This window comes from Salmo salar, chromosome 09, assembly GCF_965601325.2.
Source record: "Salmo salar chromosome 09, fSalSal1, whole genome shotgun sequence".
Lineage (NCBI taxonomy): Eukaryota > Metazoa > Chordata > Actinopteri > Salmoniformes > Salmonidae > Salmo > Salmo salar.
Genome location: NC_138299.1, coordinates 127939828 through 127965466, shown reverse-complemented (window position 1 = coordinate 127965466; position 25639 = coordinate 127939828). Strand labels below are relative to the sequence as shown.

The 25639-nt window shown below is 45.1% G+C and overlaps 2 protein-coding genes across 16 annotated transcripts in view; both read right to left on the bottom strand.

The window, feature by feature from the left end:
• LOC100380637 (delta and Notch-like epidermal growth factor-related receptor) overlaps positions 1 to 4741 on the bottom strand; it is a 72931-nt gene extending 68190 nt beyond the window's left edge. The window contains exon 1 of the mRNA XM_014213856.3: positions 4235 to 4741. Coding sequence (XP_014069331.1) covers positions 4235 to 4534 — 300 coding nt within the window. The 5' untranslated portion in view covers positions 4535 to 4741. The remainder of the gene's footprint in view (positions 1 to 4234) is intronic.
• Positions 4742 to 9484: 4743 nt separating this feature from the next.
• The window catches only part of LOC106612584 (E3 ubiquitin-protein ligase TRIP12), a 73937-nt gene continuing 57782 nt past the window's right edge, over positions 9485 to 25639 (bottom strand). For all 15 annotated transcript variants that reach the window (XM_082956246.1, XM_045724455.2, XM_045724458.2 and 12 more), the window contains 19 exons: positions 24755 to 24896; positions 24285 to 24476; positions 21930 to 22081; positions 21567 to 21724; positions 21264 to 21337; positions 20938 to 21137; positions 20538 to 20665; positions 18037 to 18188; positions 15987 to 16129; positions 13968 to 14124; positions 13660 to 13758; positions 13316 to 13430; positions 12868 to 13022; positions 12430 to 12594; positions 11882 to 12046; positions 11659 to 11772; positions 11455 to 11549; positions 11266 to 11369; positions 9485 to 10902 (listed from right to left, as the gene is read on the bottom strand). In XM_082956246.1, coding sequence (XP_082812372.1) covers positions 10706 to 10902; positions 11266 to 11369; positions 11455 to 11549; positions 11659 to 11772; positions 11882 to 12046; positions 12430 to 12594; positions 12868 to 13022; positions 13316 to 13430; positions 13660 to 13758; positions 13968 to 14124; positions 15987 to 16129; positions 18037 to 18188; positions 20538 to 20665; positions 20938 to 21137; positions 21264 to 21337; positions 21567 to 21724; positions 21930 to 22081; positions 24285 to 24476; positions 24755 to 24896 — 2707 coding nt within the window. In that variant the 3' untranslated portion in view covers positions 9485 to 10705. The remainder of the gene's footprint in view (positions 10903 to 11265; positions 11370 to 11454; positions 11550 to 11658; positions 11773 to 11881; positions 12047 to 12429; positions 12595 to 12867; positions 13023 to 13315; positions 13431 to 13659; positions 13759 to 13967; positions 14125 to 15986; positions 16130 to 18036; positions 18189 to 20537; positions 20666 to 20937; positions 21138 to 21263; positions 21338 to 21566; positions 21725 to 21929; positions 22082 to 24284; positions 24477 to 24754; positions 24897 to 25639) is intronic.

The following is a 25639-nucleotide window of genomic DNA, read 5'->3' as shown; positions in this document are numbered from 1 at the left end:
CTTGAATTATCTTAGATTAATTCTGACTAGTGTATACTGGCTACGGCATCTCTGGTTTTCCAAGCAAAGGTATTTTAAGGGAGTATGCGATCACTCTTGTTCGGTTCGCCTATCCGACTTCGGCTAGGTGCCAGCCAAGCTGAAGCGTACTGACTCGTTTAGAGACTGTTTGCACTGACTCTCCACACATCCAACCTTTACACATAAGCACGCACGCACACACACAGACCACAGTTGACCAGCAGGGGGAGAGAGTGAGCATGACCATCTACTGTTCAACCTGCTGATTCTCTCTCAGACCGCAAGCAGTCTTATCTGGTTTATCACCACTGGAATAAAACAACATCAATTCTAATCCAAACATTATGATCTGATGATAAAGATGACGCTGTCTCCCAAAACACAACACCGTACACTCCCTGTGCCACAGTCTCTCGACGGTAGTGCAATGATCATGTAAATGCTGTCATGAGTACTCCCTCTGCAGTGTTCGGATAAAAAGCTGTGTGGGTATTACCATATTCCTCGTGGCCTCTATCTTTCTCCTCCCCTAACAAGCAGGGGATATCAAAGCAGCTCAGACCGAGACCAAAGGGCTGTGTGGAGATGCACCTTGAGCTCTCCTTAACTGGATGGCGCTGAAACGCTAGAAAATACACCGTAGCTCTGTATCTGCAGCAGCCCAGAGACTATGAGAGGCACAAGCAGATCACAACCACCATTCACTATGGGACAGTCCCTTCTCCTAGTATCCCACATGTTAGTATTCTGCAGGACCCTGTGCATAGGAGAGGGTACTGAGTTGGACTGAGTGACCCCCCCCCCCCCCCCCCCCCCCCCCCCGGTGGTGAGGGGGACTGAGGAGCAGCAGGTAACCGTTATGGGTGCTGGGAGGGTTGGGGGAGTGCTAAAAAAAGTGCTATCTATAACCTGTATTTTCTTTTTACCTGGAACCCCAAAAAAAGGTTATCCTTTGTGGACAGCCAAAGAAGCCTTTTGGAACCCTTTTTTCTAAGAATGTAGGGTGCACAAACTCCTCTCAACCTCGAGATTCAGAAAACATTCAAAGCTGTGATACACAACACCCTTAACTAGTGGTTCTGGATAAATAGAGCCAGCCACCTGCCACTGGAATCAGCTAAAACAGTTTCCATTAATGATAAGCCTCCACACAATCTCCAGAAAAGTGCAGAGCTCAAACGAAATCCTCGCTAGGAATCATTGGAAGTGAGTGACCTCATAGAGAGGTATACTTTGTAATGACAAACACAAAATACTCATAGAGAGGTATACTTTGTAATGGTAAACACAAAATACTCATAGAGAGGTATACTTTGTAATGGTAAACACAAAATACTCATAGAGAGGTATACTTTGTAATGGTAAACACAAAATACTCATAGAGAGGTATACTTTGTAATGGTAACACAAAATACTCATAGAGAGGTATACTTTGTAATGGTAACACAAAATACTTATTGAGAGGTATACTTTGTAATGGTAACACAAAATACTGGAGCAATGAGATTAAGTGAACCCAGCTCAACACTACACTGTTCACCGTCTCATAATGCTGAAAGGCTGAACAATCCAATAAGAGCTGTTTGTGTGCTCGTCTTTAGGGAGTGAATCACTCTACAGACTCCCTGACACTGACACACAACCTGATTGTAGAGGATCTTAGCACATCTATCAGAGCACATCTATCAGAGCACAACCGGTCTTTCAATAATGAATAAGCCTGGGCCCTGGAGACTCATGGGCAAATAACTTACACAAGCAGGAGAAATCTCACCTGGCGACAAGGTACAAACCCTATAGGACCAGCTAATAGCTATAGATACACACTAGAGTGGGTAGAGGTTCAGGTAAACAAACAACAACACTTGATTCCCACTATATGGCCGACCTGAACCTTACTGTGCTGGCTATGGTGTATGCATATCCTGGCCAGCCCAGCATAGCTCCTCTGTGCTTGATTTGTGAAAATAGACTGGTTTAATTAGATTAAACTAGATTAGATTAGATACCCAGTCTCTCCATAGCTCCCATCTGAACCAGTTCAGGATGATACATGATGTTTTAAATAGATGTATATATATATATATTTAACTAGGCAAGTCAGTTAAGGACAAATTCTTATTTACAATGGACTGCCTACCCCGGCCAAACCCGGATGATGCTGGGCCAATTGTGCGCCGCCCTATGGGACTCCCAATCACAGCCAGGTGTGATACAGCCTGGATTCAAACCAGGGACTGTAGTGATGCCTCTTGCAATGAGATGCAGTGCCTTAGACCGCTGCGCCACTCGGAAGACTCTGACACTATCGAACAATGGCACATCCTCCGAGACCAAATCTCACCTTCTTCTCCGACTCTCCAGCACGGATTTAGTCTCCTAAACTCTTGAACTCATTTGATAAAATGGACAAACGATTCCTTTAGGATAGGATGTTTGACTGATTCCCTCACAGTTTCTTATTGTCAGTCGCTTTCTCTATCTCCCCCTCTCTCTCCATCTCTCTCGCTTTCTATTTCACATTTTTCTTTCTCCATCTCCCTCCCCTCCCTCTCGCTTTCCCTCTCTCTCTCTTGCTTTCTCTCACTCTCCCCAGCTCCATCTGTGGTGTGAGTCTGACGCACGGAGGAAGGACGCAAACAGCCAGTGTGTCCCGCCGACAAAACAGGTTGCTTACCGAATCCCTATTGACTGCTGCTCAAGTTGCCATGGAGAAAGAGGGGATGAGTGGGACAGGGAAAGAAAAATCAATTACTCCCCAAAGAGTTGCTCTCATAGGCTGGCAGTGGCGGACCTGTGGCGTGGAGGAGCGGAGTGGTTGTGACAGTAACAAACGGCAGCTGATGCCCTCTCCATTTCTATTCCAGGAGTAGGAAACAAGGACAGCCAAGGATACAGTAATAAGGTCCCTGAGTCACCTTGGTAGTTTGATTATGAGATACAAAGACACTTGATGCTGTTTGTCGTTTGTGGATGCACTCTCTTACACCAGAATGAGTCAGACAGAGGCCTCACAGACTGAATCCTATTGCTACTGTAACTACCGCAGTATTCACTACATGCAGTGAATAGTTGAGTCAACTCTGAGGCTAAGTCTCCTTGAGGAATACTACACAGAACTGGGTTAGGTAGGATTGAAATGCCAAACACATTCTGCTATTTAGGTCATTCTGACTAGTGGTATGTGAAGCAAGGACATTGGACTTTTCCATAGGAAAAAAGGCCAACCATTCAGGTCATTCACTCAGACGTGTCATCACACGTGTCATTTATTCAAGCGCATCGCCTCTACCACTGGCAAAGATGGTAAAGTTGTTTGAATAACTGGTCAAGTTATTTTCTCGCTGATGTAAGGAATCGTCACAAAATTCAAGAGGGTCAAAACCCAATTTTCACTAGGAAAAGTCAATGGTTATTGAATGACAACCATACCGATCGTAGGAGAGTTCTCTATAATAGAATAAATGGCCCAATCAATGCCAATTGTTGTAGGCCACACACACACACACACACACACACACACACACACACACACACACACAACCCTAAGACACACATGTTTGATTTACTATCCTTGTGGGGACCAAAAAATTGATTCTCATTCAAAATCCTATTTTCCTTAACCCCTAACCTTAAACCTAACCCTTAACATAACCCTAACCTTAACCTTAACCCCAAATCCCTAAGCCTAACCCTAAACTTAACCCCTAAGCCTAAAATTGACAGTCTCCTTATGTGGAACAGTGAAATGTCAGAATATTTCTTGTTTTACTATCCTTGTGAACCAAACACACACACACAAATACACAGAATATTGTATTTCAATGTATTTCATTGACACCGTCAGTTTTCAGGCTGATGAACCACATGCCTCTAACTATGAACAACTCAATGATACTCCTGCTCAGCCTGTGACACTTGGTTGTCTCCTACTCCGCTACTCCTCTCTACTCCTGTTGCCACAGCAACGCAACACTCCTTTTCACGTCTCGCTCACAGCACATGCTCCCATTAAAAACCATCTCCAAGGGGGAAGAGAGAAGAGAAGTGCACATTATGTTGTATCGATATCAACAGTCCAAATATAATAGAACCAAGCAGATTCATATCAGACAGACAGACAGACAGACAGACAGACAGACAGACAGACAGACAGACAGACAGACAGACAGACAGACAGACAGACAGGTACAGGCAGGGGGGTGGGGCTCACCTCACAGTTGCGTCCGGTGAAGCCGGAGGTGCAGGTGCAGCTGTAAGCCCAGGTGTTGGGCAGAGTGTCCTCTGTCTCCGGGTCGGAGGGCTGGGCCGAGCAGGCGCCTCCGTTGAGACAGGGCCATCCCTCGCAGGGGTCAGGCAGGGGAGTGGCCTGGGTGGGGTCAGCCTCAGCCGGGGCAGCCGCCTCCGGAGCAGGGGGCTCCAGATCAAGGGGGGAGGAGAAACCCCCACCCCCGGCACTCAGAAGAAGCAGGAGGAGGTAGAGGGGGCGCTGCGCGGGCACAGGCATCCTCATCTTCTCTTATGTACGTGTAAACCTTATTTGTCTCTCCCTCTCTGCGCTCTCTGTTCTTCTTAGCTCTGGCTCAGTGAGTAAGCTGCTGGTCGCTCTGCTATCTGTGTTTGTGGATGAGGGAGCTGAATGGAGAGTGTGTGAGTGTGAGAGGCAGGCTGGTAGGAATGCTGTAGACTGGCTGTGTGCACTGCGACTGAGCAAGCGAGCTGACTGGCTGACGAGTAGACGGAGGAGGGGGCTAGCTCCCGCCATCGCTCTGATTCATTGTGACGACAGACGACGACACTCTCTCTCTCGCCCTATCTCCCGCACGCACACATAGCCGCACACATACAAACACACAGCTGCGAGCACACATGCACATGGAAGCACGCACACACACAGTGTCATCATTCATACCCTCTCCTTGGACCTGGCATGCGCATTTCTACCAGTTTTACCCCAAAGTTTCAGCTAAATAAATCTGGTCACAATTCACATTTGGAATGTTGCAAAGTATGTCCTTTTCAAAGCACTAAAACTGCACCACATAAGAGACATTCAGCAGTGCAAGTGGGGACACATCCCCATCTGCTACATTGGAATCAGAGCTACAATCCAAGTGGGGACACATCCCCATCTGCTACATTGGAATCAGAGCTACAATCCAAGTGGGGACACATCCCCATCTGCTACATTGGAATCAGAGCTACATCCAAGTGGGGACACATCCCCATCTGCTACATTGGAATCAGAGCTACAATCCAAGTGGGGACACATCCCCATCTGCTACATTGGAATCAGAGCTACAATCCAAGTGGGGACACATCCCCATCTGCTACATTGTAATCAGAGCTACAATCCAAGTGGGGACACATCCCCATCTGCTACATTGTAATCAGAGCTACAGTCCAAGTGGGGACACATCCCCATCTGCTACATTGGAATCAGAGCTACAATCCATCACGGAAACAAAAAATATGAACTACTGGAACCAAGACTTAAAAATAACAAATATTGGCACAAGATGGAGGGATTATTGGAACATAACTAACGAAATGACAGTTAATGAAAATGTTCCCTTAATCTAGTATTATACAAGAAACAATTCACAAACTCTACAGCACAGCAACAGTCATGTTTTAAATGCAAAACTAACAATGACTCAATAACCCATGCATTCTGGGAATGCTATAAAGTCCAAAAGCTATGGGCGGAGCTAGAAAGTTGGCTGTCAGAAGTATTACAATGTAAATGTACTTTTAATCCGTCTGTCCGCATATTTCAAGACGTCATATGAGGGTGCAGTGAGATACCCGATGGGTTGAACGATACTCTTCTTGTCAATTATCCTGAAAAAACTGATACTTAAACACTGGGAATCAACCAATCCTCCATCGTTAAGACAATGGAAAAATCATGCTTCATGATCTAAATATTGAAAGAGCGTGGGCGACGGAGAGGAACGCAATTTGAGGACATGTGGCGGAGAGAAGTGCAGGCACTGGAGATAGGGGGGAGAACAGGTGGGTCTGGGCAGGTGTGATGTCATTGATGTTTGTGTTCGTCTGTATGTTGTCTTTTGAAGGTTTACGTTTTGTATTGTATGAAAAATGAAAAGAAAAAATGTGTACAGAAAAAAGGAATCAGAGCAAAAATCCAAACTATACCCTCTCTTCAAATACTCTCAATTACTCAGCAACCAGTTTCCATGGCGATCCCTAGGTACCTGAACACTTGAGAGTCATTATAGCTGTAATGTCTGTCACTCTTGCATCTCTCCATCACCTTCAGAGGTTAGCCCAGAGGTCAGTTCATGAACTACTGTACCTCTCACCATGCTCATCCATCAAACTCTGCCTATGAATGGTTCTAAACATCTTCAAGGAGTAATAAAACCTTAGCAAGTTACAAGAATCGAAATAAATACGTTTGCATAATAAATATAACACACAGGTTATGAGCATTCTCTCAATCAGGAGTTTTAGAAGTCTAACTGAACCGTTCCCCAAAGACTAACGTTGTGTCCCAAATGGCACCCTCCTACTACTTATAGTGGCCTATGGGCTCTGGTCAAAAGTTGTGCGCTATGTAGGGAATAGGGTGCCATTTAGGAAGTACAGTAAATATACCCTCTACATGACTACCTGAATTGAATCTCATAAGGTTGGTATGATTCATGACCTTCATTTCGGTAAGTAAAACGTCTTCGCAGGCAGCTACCACCGAAAGTGTCTCCATCGCCATGTCATGTGACCATGCGGTGTGGTCGATATAAAGCATGGTTGTCGTTAACCTTAATAGCCCGTCAGCCCACCCGAGTCCCAACTCTCCCATTTCCATGATGGGTCTTCACACAGGCCAGTAAATCTGTCAGCTCAATCACTTTACTCATGTCACAGAGAGCCAGGTACTGTGTTGTAGCCAAATGATCAGCTAGCTGACTGGACTCGGCCCCTCACACACTATACATATCCACTGGGCCTAAGTAGGATGTAGATGGGGTGTGCAATATGGATGTGCATGAAAACATTGCAATTACAGGCAGGAGTTACAGGGATACACATTTAGAAAATCTGAAAAAGTTTGGTTCTTTTTAAAAGTATGCTTTGGCAATTCAGTGACATCATTTGACATAAGCTAAGGACCCTGGGACTAAACACCTCCCTCTGCAACTGGAACTGGATCCTGGACTTCCTGACGGGCCGCCCTCAGGTGGTAAGGGTAGGTAACAACACATCCACCACGCTGATCCTCAACACAGGGGCCCCTCATGGGTGTGTACTCAGTCCCCTCCTGTACTCCCTGTTCACTCATGACTGCATGGCCAGGCACTCCAACACCATCATTAAGTTTGCTGATGACACAACAATGGTAGGCCTGATCACCGACAACAACGAGACAGCCTATAGGAGGTCAGAGACCTGGCAGTGTGGTGCCAGGACAACAACCTCTCACTCAACGTGATCAAGACAAAGGAGATGATTGTGGACTACATTAAAAAGAAGACCGAGCACAACCCCATTCTCATTGACAGGGCTGCAGTGGAGCAGGTTGAGAGCTTCAAGTTCCTTGGTGTCCACATCACCAACAAACTAACATGGTCCAAGCACACCAAGACAGTCGTGAAGAGGGCACGAAAAAACCTATTCCCCCTCAGGAGACTGAAAAGATTTGGCATGGGTCCTCAGATTCTCAAAAGGTTCTACAGCTACACCATCGAGAGCATCCTGACTGGTTGAATCACTGACTGGTATGGCAATTGCTCGCCCCCGACCACAAGGCACTACAGAGGGTAGTGCAAACAGTCCAGTACATCACTGGGGCCAAGCTTCCTCCCATCCAGGACCTCTATACCAGGCGGTGTCAGAGGAAGGCCCTAAAAATTGTCAGACTCCAGCCGCCGTAGTCAGACTGTTCTCTCTGCTACCGCACGTCAAGCAGTACTGGAGCGCCAAGTCTAGGTCCAAGAGGCTTCTAAACAGCTTCTACCCCCCCAAGCCATAAGACTCCTAAACATCTAATCAAATGGTTAGCCAGACTATTTGCATTGCCCCCCCCTACACCGCTGCTACTCTGTTATCTATGCATAGTCACTTTAATAACTATCTACATGTACATTTTACCTCAACTAACCGGTGCCCCCGCACATCGACTCTGTACAGGTAACCCCCTGTATATAGTCTTGGTACTGTTATTTTACTTTGATTTCTTCTTTTTTAAACGGCATTGTTGGTTAGGGGATTGTAAGTAAGCATTTCACTCTAGGTCTACCTACACCTGTTGTATTCAGCGCATGTGACTAATCAAATTTGATTTGACAAAGACATTTCTTCTACATCATTTCCTTTTTGTAAGAAATGATGCAGAACTTATGGCAGAGTTGAGTTAGTTGTGCGCTGCATGTGAAACTGGGGGCACACAGCAGTGAACCCTATAAGCCTTTGCGGTATCTCCAAATCCTCACTACCCATTTACCCCAACAACAAAAAGATTTTTGTAACTGCAGTCAACTATGGTATTTTGGTCAGAGTAATTGCAGTTGACCTGCACTGCAGTAAACATTTATTTTGGAGGCAGTATTTGCAGCATACTGCACCCTACCTAGTTACTTTATTTGTTACCTTTCAGTTAAGAACAAATTCTTATTGACAATGAGGGCCTACCGGGGAACAGTGGGTTAACTGCCTTGTTCAGGGGTAGAACGAGATTTTTACCTTCAGCTCAGGGACTCGATCCAGCAACCTTTCGGTTACTGTCCCAACGCTGACCACTAGTCTACCTGCCGCCCCAGATATACAATAGTGTTCTGCAGTATTACTGCATGCTGACTGCAATCTTTTTTTATAAGGGAAGATGTTAAACAGCCTCCTTGGGTAGGAAAGGAAAACAAATTCCTCCAGAGGTGACATTTAAGACATTCAAGACTGTGCCTGTCCCCTAGCATCTCCCTGGCCGTGACCCTACTCTGAGGGTGTCTCAGAGAAAGTTGAGATAAGCAAAAAACACATTTCCAACTCACACTATTAGTACACACTTTTACATATATAAATAAATAGGACAAATAAGCACCACCAAACTATACATCTCAGTTGTCGTGTCCAATTCCATATCCCTCTCAGAACATTAACAATGGTTCTAAAAAAAGAGTGATGAGTTCTTTAGAATGAATCGGTCCTTTCAAAGTACATTTTGTGGCGTTTACTTAATCCACTCAGCTGACACATAAGGGCTTTGTCCACCACTCACGGAAACATCAAACCTTCAAGTACTACTCTTAATAAACCATGACATCTAAATTGGTAGGGTCTGTGGTAATCAGCTGTTCCTATAAAATATATAATCAGGTATGGTTTTTAATCAAGCAACTCCTACTCCCATTGATCACCTCTAGGATTATACCTGTCAGTCAAAACCACAGAATGGAGGATAAAACAAACAGGAGGATGGATTAAATAAAGACAACACAGATGAGTCAAACAGTTACTTTATTTTATGTTCAGGTAAAAACATGAACCTGATGCAGTAAATTATTGCAGATCTTAGAAACCAGCACATGAACGATTGGGCCAGGAGAGCATAGAGTGGGGCCCTCCCCTGGCCACAGACTGCAGGTGCACACCACGGTTTGTTCCAAGCCAGCAGCCAAAAAATTAACTACAGCAAGAAAAAAAAATAGAAAATTAAAAAAAGGTAAAGCAGACATCCACCTCAAACCGGGCGTGAAACTGCATATAAACTCTTATTCCATAAATGAACTTGAAATGCTAATCTGGCCATGAAATGAGTCCAGCCAAATGTGTGCGCTCAGCTACAACAGGGATTGGGGGTGGCGGCTCGGAGCAAGGCCTAGCCAATCAGTCTTCCCAGAGGGCACTCCCTCAGGGTCCAGCTGAGACACACTACTACTCCATCAAAGTGAGGGCAAAAATAAAAGTTTACTTATCCAACACATTGGATAACTCTTATAACGTTTGAGCTGAAGCTCTTTGTAATTGTAGGGCAGAAGACAATTTCAATTTAGGAAAAAAATAAAGAGTAGGTACTACGCTCTTATCACTACCCGCAGTCAACCAACTGCAACTCTCGCTTCCAAAAAAATGTATAAGCAAAAACACAGGGGGAAAAGCAGAACCAAAATGCAACAAATTGGGGCCGTATAATACACGAGAACAGAATGCAAACAGACAAACTGAAGGGGAAAGGAGACACGAGAACAAAGAGCTATTCTATCAAATGTGTAGAATGAGCAAAGTCTGCAAATTTTTCTGTACAAATTATCTTTGGAGCTAAAGTGAACCTAGCTTGCTCAATGGACCTCCCCTCCCCACCACAGTGATGTCATTCACCACTCTGGAGAAGAAACATCCCTTTAAATATCACACAGCAATGCATTTAAAATGTCACCCACATTTTTTTCTTTTTTCTTTTTAAACATTACTCAACTACTGATATAATTTTTTCGCAGGTTTATTTATTTTTTGTTCTGCGAGTCATGTAACGCCTTTGTAGGAGAGACAGGGCAGCAAATATATATCAAGTCCTTTTTTAATTTCTGCAAGCTGCGTTCTCTAACAAGAAGGCTGTACACATTTTGCCTTGATGTAGGTGATTACAAAAAGAAAAAACTAGAAGGAAGTCATGATTACGTCGGTTTGCTGTAGAAGGCATTTTGAATGGGAGACCGCGAGATCAGGACAGGTGGAAGGACTGCTGGCCCTCTCGGGCTGCAATCAACAGTTTCTTGCGCATGATCTCGATGCTGGAGTAGTCGGGCAGCTTCAGGTAGTTGACGCAGGTCATAACCGAGGGCAGGAAGTCGTCCGGGTTCTCCGTTGACTCAAAAGTCTTCCGCACAATGGTCAGCGGTGGGTTCAGACTACGGAAACCTGGAGGAGAGAGGTGTCATGCTCAGAACAAAACTGAGCCATGGTTGGATTCGTCTGTCTACATACTTAATATGCCTTTCGCCTCGTCCCATTCTCTGTCCTTGAGGTCTATGGGGTTAATGCGTATTTGTGTGGGTTTCCAGTAGGGTGAGCGGTGTTCTGTTCATGTTTTTACTAAGTACATGAGGGCGCGACATGACTGCAGCCTCAGTTAAAATGCTTCGCAGTCAGAAAAAATATCACCCAAAGTATGGGCTTGTTCAATCCTCAAAATCAGAGAACGGGGCCACATATCTTCGAGGCACAACAATTCTTCAAGTGTGTATGGTGAGTGAGTGTGTGTAGGTATCCATGACCACTCACCTCCAACAGGCAGTCTGGGGCTTCCTGTGACAAACTGCAGGAAGAGTCTCTGCTGCTCTGCATCAAAACTGCTGAGCACATCAAACAGGAACCTAACAGCACGACTGTGGAGAGAAACAGACAACACATCAAACCACTGCACTCTGACAAGTCCTAAACATGACACTCAATGTAGGTCTGGTCGCTGACCTGTCATGCGTGTAGCCGTGGTCGGGACGACAGCACTCCATCAGGGTCTTGACGTCCCAGGTCTCGGACTTGCTGCCACAAAGCAGCTGATCCAACTACAGGCGGATGGGAGAGCACAGAGGGGGTTAGCAATGTGACCCTGAAGACAAACAGAACAGCGAAATAAATAGTTGTTTCTTGGGAATAGCGATAAGCCGTACTCACCTCTTCAGGGTAGAAATACTGCAAGTGATGCAGGGGGAAGACCGACTCAAACCCTTCCCTGAAAGACTCAAACTGCCGGGACACGCCTTCGTTCATCGTCCAGTAGACCACCAGCTGTGGAGAGAAGAGGACCAATGGTTAGGTGGTGTGTGGAGAGTCTATATGTAGGAGCGCTGTGTGTATAACGTCTACGTGCATATAGGTGTGTGTGCGAGCTACCCACCCTGAGGTACTCCTCCAGGTTGTAGATGGTGACAGGGACGTCCTTGCCCCCCTTCTTCAGCTCAATGTTGGGGAAACCAGGCAGGGTGAAGTCCAGGCCCAGGTCCTCCACAGAGCAGCCGTTCATGTTGAGACTCTCCAGAGCCTGCTGCAGGGTCTCCCTCGTCTAGGAGACACACACAGAGGAAACAGGCCTTTTATTAATATGGAGAACATAACATGGAGGAGCATCAGCAATCTGATAGAGGGGCCATACTGGTTGAACTCAGAAGTTAGGCTAGCAAAACATCACTGACACTTGAGTAAAGCTGAAAATTCTGACACGCATGAACTTATGTGCGGACTGCGAAGCCCTTTGCTCAGTGCGTGGTGAGGAGTCACAAAGGGGATGTCTAGTGAAGTGTAAATCTAGCCTTACTATAGCTACCACTATGAACACCATCTCTGAGAAAGACCTCTGTTAGACTGTCGAAGTTCTCATTTCCCAAGACAAATTGTAATGACTGAGGTTAGCTGCGTTTGGGGAGGTTGTGTATATCGGGGACTGACCTGGGAGAGGTCGTGCTCCAGCCTCTTCTTCTGGCGGATGATATCCTCCAGGTGCTGGATGGACTTGGCCACTCCCGGGTCGATGTTGACCAGGTCGTGGGAGCTGATGGACGTCTCGTGTCGCAGCATCCACTTGTAGAAGGGCAGCCCCAGGGGCAGGTCCAGCTGGGAGGGAGTGGAGAGGAGACAGAGGTGTTAGGTCAGCAGAGGGCTCCCCACTGAGAGGTTCTGGTGAACGTAAAACTCTGCTTGAAAGGTGAGAGCATGTATGAGGGGAGTTACATCACCCAACTTTATTCCTGCAAACCCAGCAAATGGGGCTTAAGTCAAGTAATGCAAGTGTAAAAACCGCGCCAATAGGACTAAATAGAAGGTCTAGAAGCATTGGCATTGGAGACTAGAGACTGGTCCAAGGTACAACAAAGTGGTACGGTTTACCAGTCTGAAGTCCATTATGGCCTTGGCCATCAGCTTGCCCAGGAAGCGGAACTTCATCTTGATTTTGGCGATGTGCGCCGGTTTGGTTGTCCTGCCGAAGGGAACGGCAAACAGCCCTCGGGAGCTGAACATGTACTTGGTCCCTTCTTGGCTTCCTGGGAGAGAGAAAAATCAAGATAGTGAAGAGAGGAGATTTAGGGAGAGGAAGAGTTGTTCCAATGTGGGTGTCAAACCCAAGTCCTCTTCAGGAGCCCATATCTCAGAAAGATGTGACTAAACAGTTGCCACCTAGGCGCATTTTAGAAAATATTAGCAGAGCCTTTACATCTAAAATAAATCAAATTTCTGTACGGTAGTTTATTTGTTACAGAAATCACTACTAAAACATTTTTAGGAGCTCCTATTTAGAGACAAATCTATTCCCCAGAGGGTTGGAGTAGAAAGTTACCTTTGGGGTTGGACAGGGTGACCTCCTCACCCCTCCACAGCCCGAGGTCAGCCCTCTGCAGCTCCTGGGAGACCAGGGCGTAGAACTCCAGGGTGGGACCCAGCCCTGTGCCCACCTGACAGAAGGACAGGAGGGAAAAAGGGAGAGAGTGAGACCGAGTAAGAGGAGAGAGAAAAGGAAAAGAGGGAAGAGAGATGAACTTCTATCCAATAAGTCTAGGGTCATGTTCAAAATGTACTCCCCCCCCCAAATGACACGGTATCTTAGTTTTTATGAGAGGGACAAACTCAAAATGGTGGTGATTGAAGTGCTCTGTAATGAGGGTGTGAATGCGTATACTGTACCTCGTTCTCATACTGGATCTCCAGCATGGCTCTGGAGCTGCCGAGGTCCTGCATCACCGACTCCGCCTGCTTCAGCAGCTCCTCACGGTTTATCGTTCGCTGGAGACAGAGGGGGACGAGCAGAAAGGAAGAATTAGTGACAAGACAAACAGGAGTCGGCAGGATACAAAAAGCAGATGAACTGGCTGGATAATTGGGGACATCCACTCTTCTTGGCTACACTTGAACCTATTCCAGAAAGGCATTTGAAATGCATGCATTGAGCTGATTGTGACATTAAACCAACATCATTCTAACATATTTAACACCTTTTTCCTGTCGAGGCGGGGCGCCACACGGCTGTCCTGAGAATCTGATTGGTTGATCTCGGGGTTGGTGTCGAGGAGGCGCTGCATGGCCCGGTCCCGGTCAAACGCTGTTACATAGAAGAGCATCTGCCGTGTGTCGAACGGGAAGAAGAAGGGACTGGGGAGGAGGGAGAGTGAACGAAATAGTTGGTCAAAATACATGGCATATATACACCCACACCCACACACACACACAACAGCCAGTTTATTAGGTACACCCATCTACACTCAACAAAAATAAACAACGCAACAGTGTTGGTCTCATGTTCATGAGCTGAAAATAAAAAATTCCCAAAAATGGTTGCATCTGTAATCCCAGTCATGTGAAATCAATAGATTAGGGCCTAATGCATTTCTCAATTGACTGATTTCCTTATATGAATTGTAACTCTTTGAAATTGCTGCATGTTGCCGTTACATTTTTTTATTCAGTGTAGTACCGGGTCGGACCACCCATAGCCTCCAGAACTGCCTGAATTCTACACAGTGAAACGTTCTACAGACATGTTGGTCCATGCTGATGTGATAGCATCATGCAGTTACAGCAGATTAGATGGCGATACATTCATGCAGCGCTCAGCCGTTCCATCTCATCCTAAATTGGATTGAGGTCAGGGGACTGCGCAGGCCACTCAAGAAAACTGAACTTGCTGTCATGTTACATGCTATTACACTCCACAATTGTCCATTGTTGATGATCGCGTGGCCACTGGAGCCGCTTCTCGTTTTTTTGCAGACAGGAGTGGAACCTGGTGTGGTCGTCTGCTGCAATAGCCCATCCGTGACAAGGATCTACGAGTTGTGCATTGTGAGATGTCGTTCTGCGCTGTTATTGGTCCGTTCGTTGGTTCGTCCGCCTGTTAGTTTGCACAATTCTTGCCCTTCTCCTTCAACCTCTCGCATCAGGTTTTCGCCCACAGGAAAGCCGCTGACAATGTTTTTTTGTTTGTCACACCATTCTCAGTAAACCCTAGACAATGACGTGTGTGTGAAAAGCCCAGGAGTGCGGGAGTTTGAGATATTGAATCGGAGCACTGAAGTGCTGTCAGTGACCACTGGGTTCTTGGTCACGTCCCTGACTAAGGCCCTTCTCCCCTGATTGCTCAGTTTGGCCGGCCGGCCAGCTCCAGGAAGAGTCTTGGTGGTTCCAAACTTCTTCCATTTAAGAATGATGGAGGCCAGTGTTCTCAGGGCTTTCAATGCTGTAGAAATATTTTGGTACCCTTCCCCAGATCTATGCCTAGACACAATCCTGTCTCGGAGCTCTATGGACAATTCCTTCGATCTCATGGCTTGGTTTTTGCTCAGAAATGCATTGTCAACTGTGGGACCTTGTATAAACAGGTGTGTGCCTTTCCAAATCATGTACAATCAATTGAATTTACCACTCCAAATCAAGTTGTACAAACATCTCAAGGAAGATCAACGGAAACAGGACACACCTGAGCTCAATTTCGAGTCTCATAGCAAAGGGTCTGAATACTTATGTAAATAAGTTATCGTTTTCTTTTATAAATTTGCAAAAAATTTCAAAAATATCTGTTTTTGCTTTGTCAGTATGGGGTACTGTGTGTAGATTCATTGTTTATTTAATCAATTTTAGAACAAGGCTGTAACTTAACAAAATGTGGAAAAAGTCAAGGGGTCCGAATACTTTCTGAATGCATTGTAGCTAGCCATGTGACTGGATACATTTTAGTGGAAGGTGTGTAGTACCTAATAAACTAGTGTGTGTGTACACACACACACACACACACAATTCCTTATGTGGGGGTTATCTTGTGCCTATAAGAGAAAATTGGAATTTACTTCCTGATTTGAAATTGTCCCCAAGCCTGGTCTAGACATGCAGTTTGAGGACATTGCATTACTGACTACTAGGCCAGTAATGCCTAGTATTCAAAAGCAAAAGCTTGGCAGCTTTCTTTGTGTTCTGAACCAGTGGGTGTTTATGAGCTGGAAAGTAGTCTGATGAGTTACCAGGTCTTGCCGAGCTCTGTGAGCCAGGTGGGGATGTTGCCGGTCATGATGACCAGAGGGTCCTGCAGCTGTCGATTGGCCTTGGCAGTTAGCTTACTGTTGATGAACTCACTGGTGGGGATGATCTCCTTAGACACAGCATTCTGAAAAAAACAACAACCTCAGTCGACTGGAACTACAACAACGCAGTGCCTCTGCCCCTCTGATGCAAAGGGAGTCAGACACAGGCTGCTAGGTATTGTTTGAATGAAAAAAATAAGAGAGTTATTTGGGGCTACTGTGTGCACTAAGAGGTCTCTCTAGCAAGCAGACAGTTATAGTGATTGTACGCTGTGTTTGACCCCCTATAAGCCCACAAAGACAATGAAAACATTTTTAGCATTAACCTGTTTGGGCTAGGGGGCAGTATTGAGAATTTTGGAAAAAATATGTGCCCATTTTTAACTGCCTCCTACACCAACTCAGAAGCTAGAATATGCATATTATTGTTCAGGTTTGGATAGAAAACACCCTAAAGTTTCTAAAACTGTTTGAATGGTGTCTGTGAGTATAACAGAACTCCTATGGCAGGCAAAAACCTGACAAGGTTTCATGCAGGAAGTGGCCTGTCTGACAAGGAGTCGTGCGTCTTGCATCTGTTTATTGAAGAGTAAGGATCTTAGCTGTAACGTGACAATTCCCAGGGCTCCAATAGGCTCTCAGAACCCGGGAAAAACCTGAACGATGACGAGGCAGCCTCTGGCTGAAACAGATTATCGCCTTATCCAAGTGGCCGATCAGAGGACCATTGAATGAGGCGCGTGCACGATTCGCCCCCGTGGAGAAATTTCATTCGGCTGTTTAGCTTATTGCAGATTCCCGGTCGGAATATTATCGCTTTTCTACGAGATAAATGGCATAAAAATTGGTTTTAAACAGCGGTTGACGTGCTTCGAAGTACGGTAATGGAATATTTAGACATTTTTTGTCACGCCATGCGCACGACCGTTATTTACCATTCGTATAGTGTCTAGAACGCACGAACAAAACAGAGGATATTTGGATATATGATGGATTATTTGGGACCAAACCTACATTTGTTATTGAAGTAGAAGTCCTGGGAGTGCATTCTGACGAAGAACAGGAAAGGTAAGAACATTTTTCTTATAGGATTTTGGTGAAGGCTAATCTTGCCGGGTGTCTAAATAGCTAGCCGTGATGGCTGGGCTATGTACTTAGAATATTGCAAAATGTGCTTCATCCGAAAAGCTATTTTAAAATCGGACATATCGAGTGCATAGAGGAGTAATGTATCTATAATTCTTAAAATAATTGTTATGCTTTTTGTGAACGTTTATCGTGAGTAATTTAGCAAACTGTTAGTAAATTCCCCGTAAGTTTGCGGGGGTATGCTTTTTCTGAACGTCACATGCTATTGTAAAAAGCTGTTTTTTGATATAAATATGAACTTGATTGAACAGACATGCATGTATTGTATAACATAATGTCCTAGGTGTGTCATCTGATGAAGATCATAAAAGGTTAGTGCTGCATTTAGCTGTGGTTTGGGTTTTTGTGACATTATATGCTAGCTTGAAAAATGGGTGTCTGATTATTTCTGGCTGGGCACTCTCCTGACATAATCTAATGTTTTGCTTTCGTTGTAAAGCCTTTTTGAAATCGGACAGTGTGGTTAGATAAAGGAGAGTCTTGTCTTTAAAATGGTGTAAAATAGTTATATGTTTGAGAAATTGAAGTAATAGTATTTCAAACGATTCAAAAATCGCGCCACTGAATTCAGGTGGCTGTTACGTAGGTGGGACGAATTCGTCCCGCCTTGCCCATAGAGGTTAAGTAGATCATGTATGACACAGAAAGTGGAATCTGTTGGAGGCAGACCTACAGGTTGTGTCCCAAATGGCAATTTGTTCCCAACATGGTGGACTGGTTAAAAGTAGCGCACTACAAAAGGTTACAGGGTGCTATGTGAGATTGGACCAGTATGTTGTTGAGTTAGTGAAGTTTGAGCCAGTATGTGCAGGGTGGAAGGAGGATAGGACAGGCTACTCACGTCGTACAGGTAGAACCAGTAACTACTAATGGAGTGCAGCACCCTCAGCAGCAGGTTGACGTCCAGAGACGGGTCGTCGAAGGTGATGCTCTCCGGGGGCTCCGACATGAGGTACATCTCCAAGGGGCTGGCCACGCTGGGACACACGCCGTCTGGGAGGGGAGAGACAGCAAGTCAGGGTCATATTCATTAGTGCACACAGTAGCAAAAAAACTGTTTGAAATGGACAACAAAAACAAGCATTTCTTATTGAGCAACGGCAGGTAGTCCCTTCCTGTTACAGTCATTTTCTTACGTTTTGTGCCCAATGAATATGACCCAGATATGTAGTAACTAAACTGACATGGTAAAATGTTTAGTATGAGATAAGGACATGAATGGTCAGATTTAGTGTAGGTGATAGAATGGTCAGATCTATGGCGTGCACTACTTTCAAAGTAATACGGTGTAGAGAATAGGCTGACATTTGAGACTGAAAGCCCTTTGGCCAGGGGGTTGGCGCAAAAGCACTTTGGGACAACTGCTGATATAAAAATACATTTGATTAATTGATTAAACAGCCAATATCTGTGGGTTTGTGTTAACAGGTCATCACAGGTCACATGTATTAACGCTAAAAAAAGTCAATTGACCATTCGATAAGCCCTGCCCCAGAATTTTGGGCATGCTGATGGATAGCAAGCGTAGTCAGACACCTCAGACAAGCTCACGTTTCAAACCCTTGGAAGCCATGGATGGCTATGGCAGAAAGAGTATAAAAAAATATATTGTTTAACTGGGCTTCCGAGTGGAGCAGCGGTATAAGGCACGGCATCTTAGTGCAAGAGGCGTCATTATAGTACCTGGTTCGAATCCGGGCTGTATCACATACAGCCGTGATTGGGAGTCCCATAGGGCGGCTCACAATTGGCCCAGCCTCACCCGGGTTCGGCCGGAGAAGGCTGTCATTGTAAATAAGAATTTGTTCTTAACTGACTTTCCCAGTTAAATAAAAAAAAATTGGCTAACTAATTGAACTGTGCACCAGGGTACATGCCACTATGATACATGAAATAGAGCCTGTTGGAAGTGTTTTTCAAATCCAAAATTATACTGTGGTTGTAAGCTAGCAAGCAACGTACGAGACCATTCCGAGGAGCAGAAGTTAATTATTTATTTTGCACCTATCTCCGACAGTGTAATTACACGGATCAGAACTATATAGTGCCAAAAGTGTTTATATAGTGGTTTCCTTTAATGTATTCTTTGCGTACAGACACTTTAGCAGGTGTTTAAAGACAATGTTACATATAGGGTTAATATAAATTGGCTATATTAGAAATATAGTGCTCATCTGCTGTCGACAATAGCAAACGATTTGATAGCACCAAAAGTGGTTACCAACTTTCACAGCACGCACAGTGCATTCAGAGCCATCTGGTGGCTAGCCATACTACAACCTTAATTTGACAGGTTCCGTGTAATGACCACAACATTGCCAAGAGTCTCCCGATTAGCAAGGGGTAAACTGTCTCATTTCATTGAGCATTAACCTCTAAAAGTCTAAGCCGCTGGGGGTGGGTTGGTTCTACTATGCTAACATATGGAATGGTTATACCAAGGATCATTTAGTTATTCAACTAAGAAAAAATATTGAATATTGAATCTGGCATTTACTACTAGAGACCATAGAAACGCATTGAGTAACAGTCATAAATTGCCCCCCAAAAACTTGTCAAGACGTTTTGAAGTGTCTCTCCTATATCTAGGTGATAAGAAAGCTCAGGAAATATATTTTTTGGGGACATTTAACCACTTACTTTAGTTGCCACAAAACTACCTCCATACATTTGTATGGGTTACCATTTGACAAGTTCCATGACTCTTGTGGAAACGGAGAACATCTTTCCGCTACAGATGTTTTCGTGAGAAGACCGATTTTTGGGATGTCTCATGGTCTGACAAGCACCGCTGTAGATCGGCCACCGCAGATGCAGCCCAGGCCAAAAAACATCTAGCTTAAACTGACAGATTTTTTAATTATGTTACTTAGATTGACGCAAGGGTGCGTCAATAGAGACTTAAGAATTAAAAACAGTTTGAGATCATTGTGAGGGGTTTTCTCCAGTGGTTTGAAAGGGGAATTGGGTTTCTCGCGAAAACGTTGACCGAGGTTGCAACAGTACCAACCAAGGTGGGGCGGGGCTTTGCGAAAGGTCCATTAACAACTTGTTTCAAGCAGGAGAAGCAGGTCAGATCAAATCTTATTAGTCACATGTGCCGAATACAACCTTACAGTGAAATGCTGAATACAACAGACCTTACAGTGAAATGCTTACTTACGAGCCCCTAACCAACAATGCAGTTTTAAAAAATTACTTCCTCCCCACTGTAAATAGTACATTAGAGTTCCACTACAAAATACACGAGCAGAACTGGTCCTTCTCAGTCTCCAGGCCCGTAGAGAAAACAGACCCCCACCCCACCAGTCTAGGCCCAGAAGGAGTGGTGGTGGTTCCTACCGTGCCACAGCTCGTCCTGTTTCTTAGCGTTGCGAGGCGAGGTCTTGGTGGGGGCGGTCTGTGCCCGGCCCCTCTTCCCTCCCACCGCATCCTTAGTACCATCCTCATCGTCCCTCACTGGCTTATACCTGATGGGATATAGAGAGAGAGTGTAAATCATCACAGGGAAGGTGACTACATCACCATGTCAGTTAGTTGCATTCGTTCACCAACTCAGCCGCCTATAGACGTGTGTGTGTGTGTGTGTGTGTGTGTGTGTGTGACGCATCTCAGGGACGGTGGCTACACTGCACAAGCCTAACAGCCACCCACTACAAAAATCAGTCCTTTGCGTTTGTTAACCAGTCCAGCCTATAGAGACGGGTGTGTGTGTGTGGCCAGCCAGCACAAAAGGGGATACCATATGGTGTGGGTTTTGGTCCAGATGCCAGCCCGCCCGAGCGGGTTGGCCTCGTCGTCCGTGGACTCTCTCTCCTCCTCGGACTGCAGGCTGAATTGCCGCACTGCCTGGTACACCGTCATGTTGTAGGGTAGAAGGTGGTCGCCGATGTAGAATTGTAGCCGGTGGCGCACGCTGCCAGAGTTCAGGAACTGGGCCGCCTGTACCAGGATAGACGGTCAAGTTAGGGTTGGAGGTAACAGAATAAGTTAAATGTGTGTGTGGGGGGGGGGGGGGGGTATTATCCAATATTGAGAATATTTTGCAAGGACATTGTAGCCATGTACCAGAGATTCGTCAATTTCATCGTCTGAACCATCATCGTCACTGTCCTCATCCTCCTCTCTGATTCGTCCGTAACCTTTAGAGATAAGTCCCATTGAGCACGTCAGCATGTTACCCATTAATGTTAGCAATACAAGGAGACATTCTATTATGCCAACAGAGAAGGAAGAACAGAAATACTCTGGGAAGGAACTTGAGAAAGTGGCCCAGTTGGGTGAAGATCATTTGTTGGTGACCTATGTCCTCACGGAGTGAAAGGGCTTAAGTAAGTAACTCAACGCAAAGTGAGAGTTCCCAGTGCTTACCTCGGACGACCAGGTAACGTTCAATGGCCTGTACCAAGGCCAGGGGATCAATCTTCACCGGGCCCCCCTTCCACTGCTTCACATTGGTACAGTCCGGGTGCCTCTGCAGCTGACACTTGAGTTGGTGTGTGTTGAAGAACTTCAGGGCCTGAGACCCTCTGAAGGAGAGACACACACAGACAAAATCCCAATGATAGAGGTAAATACTGGCAAGTCCCCTTCAGCTATACCCATAGACTTCAATAGGGCCAATGGGCATCACACGTTAATGAATGGACTAGTGAATGACTGACATTAAGAGAATGTTTGTGGAACAAAAGGAAGAAATTGAAGGAAGAGCTGGGACTAGGTAAATGAACTAACCTGCTCCCGTTGCCGTTGCCACTGGGGAAGTCGTGCACCTTGACAGGGAACTGCTCCATCTGGCTTAGGCAGTTGTTCATCTTGTGCACCAGTGACAGCAGGGGCCCATTCTCAGACGGCTCCAGGCGGCCTGCCAGCTCCATCCCCGGGATCTTGGAAGGGCAAAACACAGCAGGGACACGGTTCAAACATGCAAAGACTAGGGTCGCATTCATTACGGCACACCGTATAAAAATATTTTGCAACAGAAAATGAATATAAGCATTTATTATTGGACAAGTTTAGGTGGTTTCTCCTTTTGTCAGTTTTATTCCATTTGTTTCCTACCAGCTATAACCATTGTTGAACTCCACTGTTTAAAAAAATTAAAATAAAAAGCTGACAAAGCATGGTTTAGCAGTCAATTGTGTCGCTGTATTTAGTGTTCAAATGGTTCTGGCACTAAACCATGAAAAGGAAAAACCCAAGGAGGCCGAGACTCAAAAATAACACACTTAGTGTAATCCATGCTTGAAAAAAATTCAAATTGTATATAAAAAAAACAATCCATACACAAAGATCTCATTTTGGGCACAAATTTGTTTACATCCCTGTTAGAGACAATTTCTCCTTTGCCAAGATAATGACAGGTATGGCATATCAAGGAGCTGATTAAACAGCATGACCATTACACCTTGTGCTGGGGGGGGGAGAGAAAAAGTGCAGTTTTGTCACAACACAATGCCACTGATGTCTCAAGTTGAGGGAGTGTGCAATTGTCCACCAGAGCTGTTGTCAGAGAATTGAACGATCATTTCTCTACCATAAGCCGCCTCCAACATTGTTTTAGAGAATTTGGCATTATGTCCAACCGGCCTCATAACCGCACACCACATGTATGGGGTCGTGTGGGTGAGCAGTTGGCTGATATCAACGTTGTGAACAGAGTGCCCCATGGTGGCAATGGGGTTATGGTATGGGTAGGCCTAAGCTACGGACAACAAACACAATTGCATTTTATTGATGGCAATTTGAATGCACAGTCACCGTGACGAGATCCTGAGGCCCATTATCGTGCCACTCATCACCTTATGTTTCAGCATGATAATGCACAGCCTCATGTCGGATGTGTCTGTACACAATTCCTGTAAGCTGAAAATGTCCCAGTTATCCCATGGCCTGCATACTCAGACATGTCACCCACTGAGCATGTTTGGGATGCTCTGGATCGAGGCGTACGACAATATCCATCAACTTCACAGAGCCATTGAAGAGGAGTGGGACATCATTCCACAGGCCACAATCAACAGCCTGATCAACTCTATGCGAAGGAGATGTGTCGCGATGCATGAGGCAAACGGTGGTCACTGGGTTGTGATCCACTCCCCTACTTTTTTAAGGTATCTGTGACCAACAGATGAATATCTGTATTCCCAGTCATGTGAAATCCATAGATAATGCCTTATGAATTGATTTCAATTGAATGATTTCCTTATATATGAACTGTAACTCAGTAAAATATTTGAAATTATTGCATGTTGCCTTTATATTTTTTGTTCAGTATAAATGAAAAAGGAGCACGTTTCAGCCTTATGTCTTCATCTGTGCTGTACAAACAAATGAAGGAGACATGTACTTAAGACACCTACTGTGCGTAACTGGAGCAAGCAGCTATAGTTCATTAGATAATGGAGAATACGAAGTCAATGTATAATAACAGGGAATATGTAGAAGACCATTAACAAAAAAAAATGGACAATTCAAATGTCATATAATAAAAAAAATAACAGACAACGTCTAGGCCAGTGTTTCCCCAACTCCAGTCCCTCAAACATGTTTGTCGTAGCCTCGGACAAAAACACCCAACTCAACTTGTCAACTAATCATCAAGCCCTCAATGAGTTGAATCAGGTGTTTTTGTCCGGGGCTACAACCAAAATGTGTGCTGTTATGGGTACCTGAGGACCCGAGCTGGGAAACACTGGTCTAGGCTACATAACAATACAATAAGCAATAGATACATGCAATACTCAAGTAGGTCACAAAACTCAGAGGGCGGGGCCTTGTTGAGTGAGTACCATTTGAAGTCTAGATATTTTTACTCCTACACAGCAGCTGCCATCCATTCTAGCCTGAGCGCAAACCCTCATACTGGCTTAATACTGTATTTAGAGCCATGAGTTGTATAGCCAATAACTAGGGCCTTGAGCTCCAGTCTCTGTCTACATGGCCTTATAGACTAGAGTTGGCTCCCTTGTCAGTCACTGGATACTGAGAAAGGAGGAAAGTCTTCATCTGGCAAAAGACGAGCTTCTGACCAGAGAAACAGAATCTCATTCAAGTTCTGTGCTTCTGCCCAGCCGAACACAGACTTACCGGGCAGCCGTAGAAGACGTGCAGGAACCTCTTGAGGCGGACGTCACGGCTGACCAGGTCACGGTCACTGCTGGAGGTCAGGTAGAGCAGCAGCTGCTTGACCAGGCCGCTATGCTGGATCTCGAACGACGACACATCCGACTCTGACACGATGCTGCAGATCTCCACGAGGCACTCCACGCCACCGTCCATCTAGGGGGGGGGGGGGGGGGGGGTGTGTGACAGCAGTAAAGAATGTTATTATCATATCCCAAGTCACTCACTACCGTACCTTAATGACCTTGTCATTAGCTAGCAATGTAGATAGTACCCTGTACCATCAAAACAGCACAGCATAACAAACCGTTTTTGCAAATTAGTATTAGCGAACAAGGTCAGCAAAGCAGACTCCAAGATGTCAACTAATGAGTATGTATTTACTTTCAAAGCGGCAACACTACAACACAGGAGACTATTGTGGAGTACAGTACCTGCAGGCTGAGCTGTTCCGTGGCGGTGCAGAGTCTCTGGAGTACATTCAGTGCGGGGTTGCTGCCATCAATTTTTTCAGTGTTGAAGTAGCGGGCCACAAACTTACAGGCCTGTTCTTTAATCCAAGCCTTGATCTTGTCCCTGTGGGGGGGGGGGGGGCGGGGTGGACCCTATGATTATCATCACCACCACCAGGGTTGTCTGAAGATATTACAAGCCGTCAAAAGATTGTTTCCTCCAGTCCTTAATTCCTCCAGTCCCTCTCAAAACCCATTGGAGGAGGTTGTCCGAAGGGAGAGAGCTTGGATCCAGGAGGAATTGAAAGCACGATCAATTAAACCAGGGGTGCCAAACATACGTTCAAGTGCCAGATCCGGCCCATGAACCCATTCAATTTTAAGTGCGGCTCTCAGGACCTTGGGGAATGCCGAATGCAGGGCAAAATTAGTTCGACACCCCTGGATTAAACACTTGCTACATTACGTGACAGTTTTTACTGAACGACACCTTCCCCAAAACATTCAATGTTCTTGAACAGAACGTTTGCTCTGTGTGTTGGGGTGTAGCTTGAATATATATATATATATATATATATATATATATATATATATATATATATATATATATATATATTCAAGCTACACCCCAACACACAGATATATATATATATATATATATAAAAAAAAGGGGAGCGGTGCATTTTGAATCCTCATATTTGCACAACCCAACCCCTCCACGATTTTCAACTGATCTTTCAGAACAGCACCGTTTCCGTTGAAATTACCGTTTCACACCATTTTTCTGAATGAACGCAACCCTAATAACATTCTGAGCGAGCTAATGATAATTACCAACACTACTATTATAGGTCACCACAACTACCA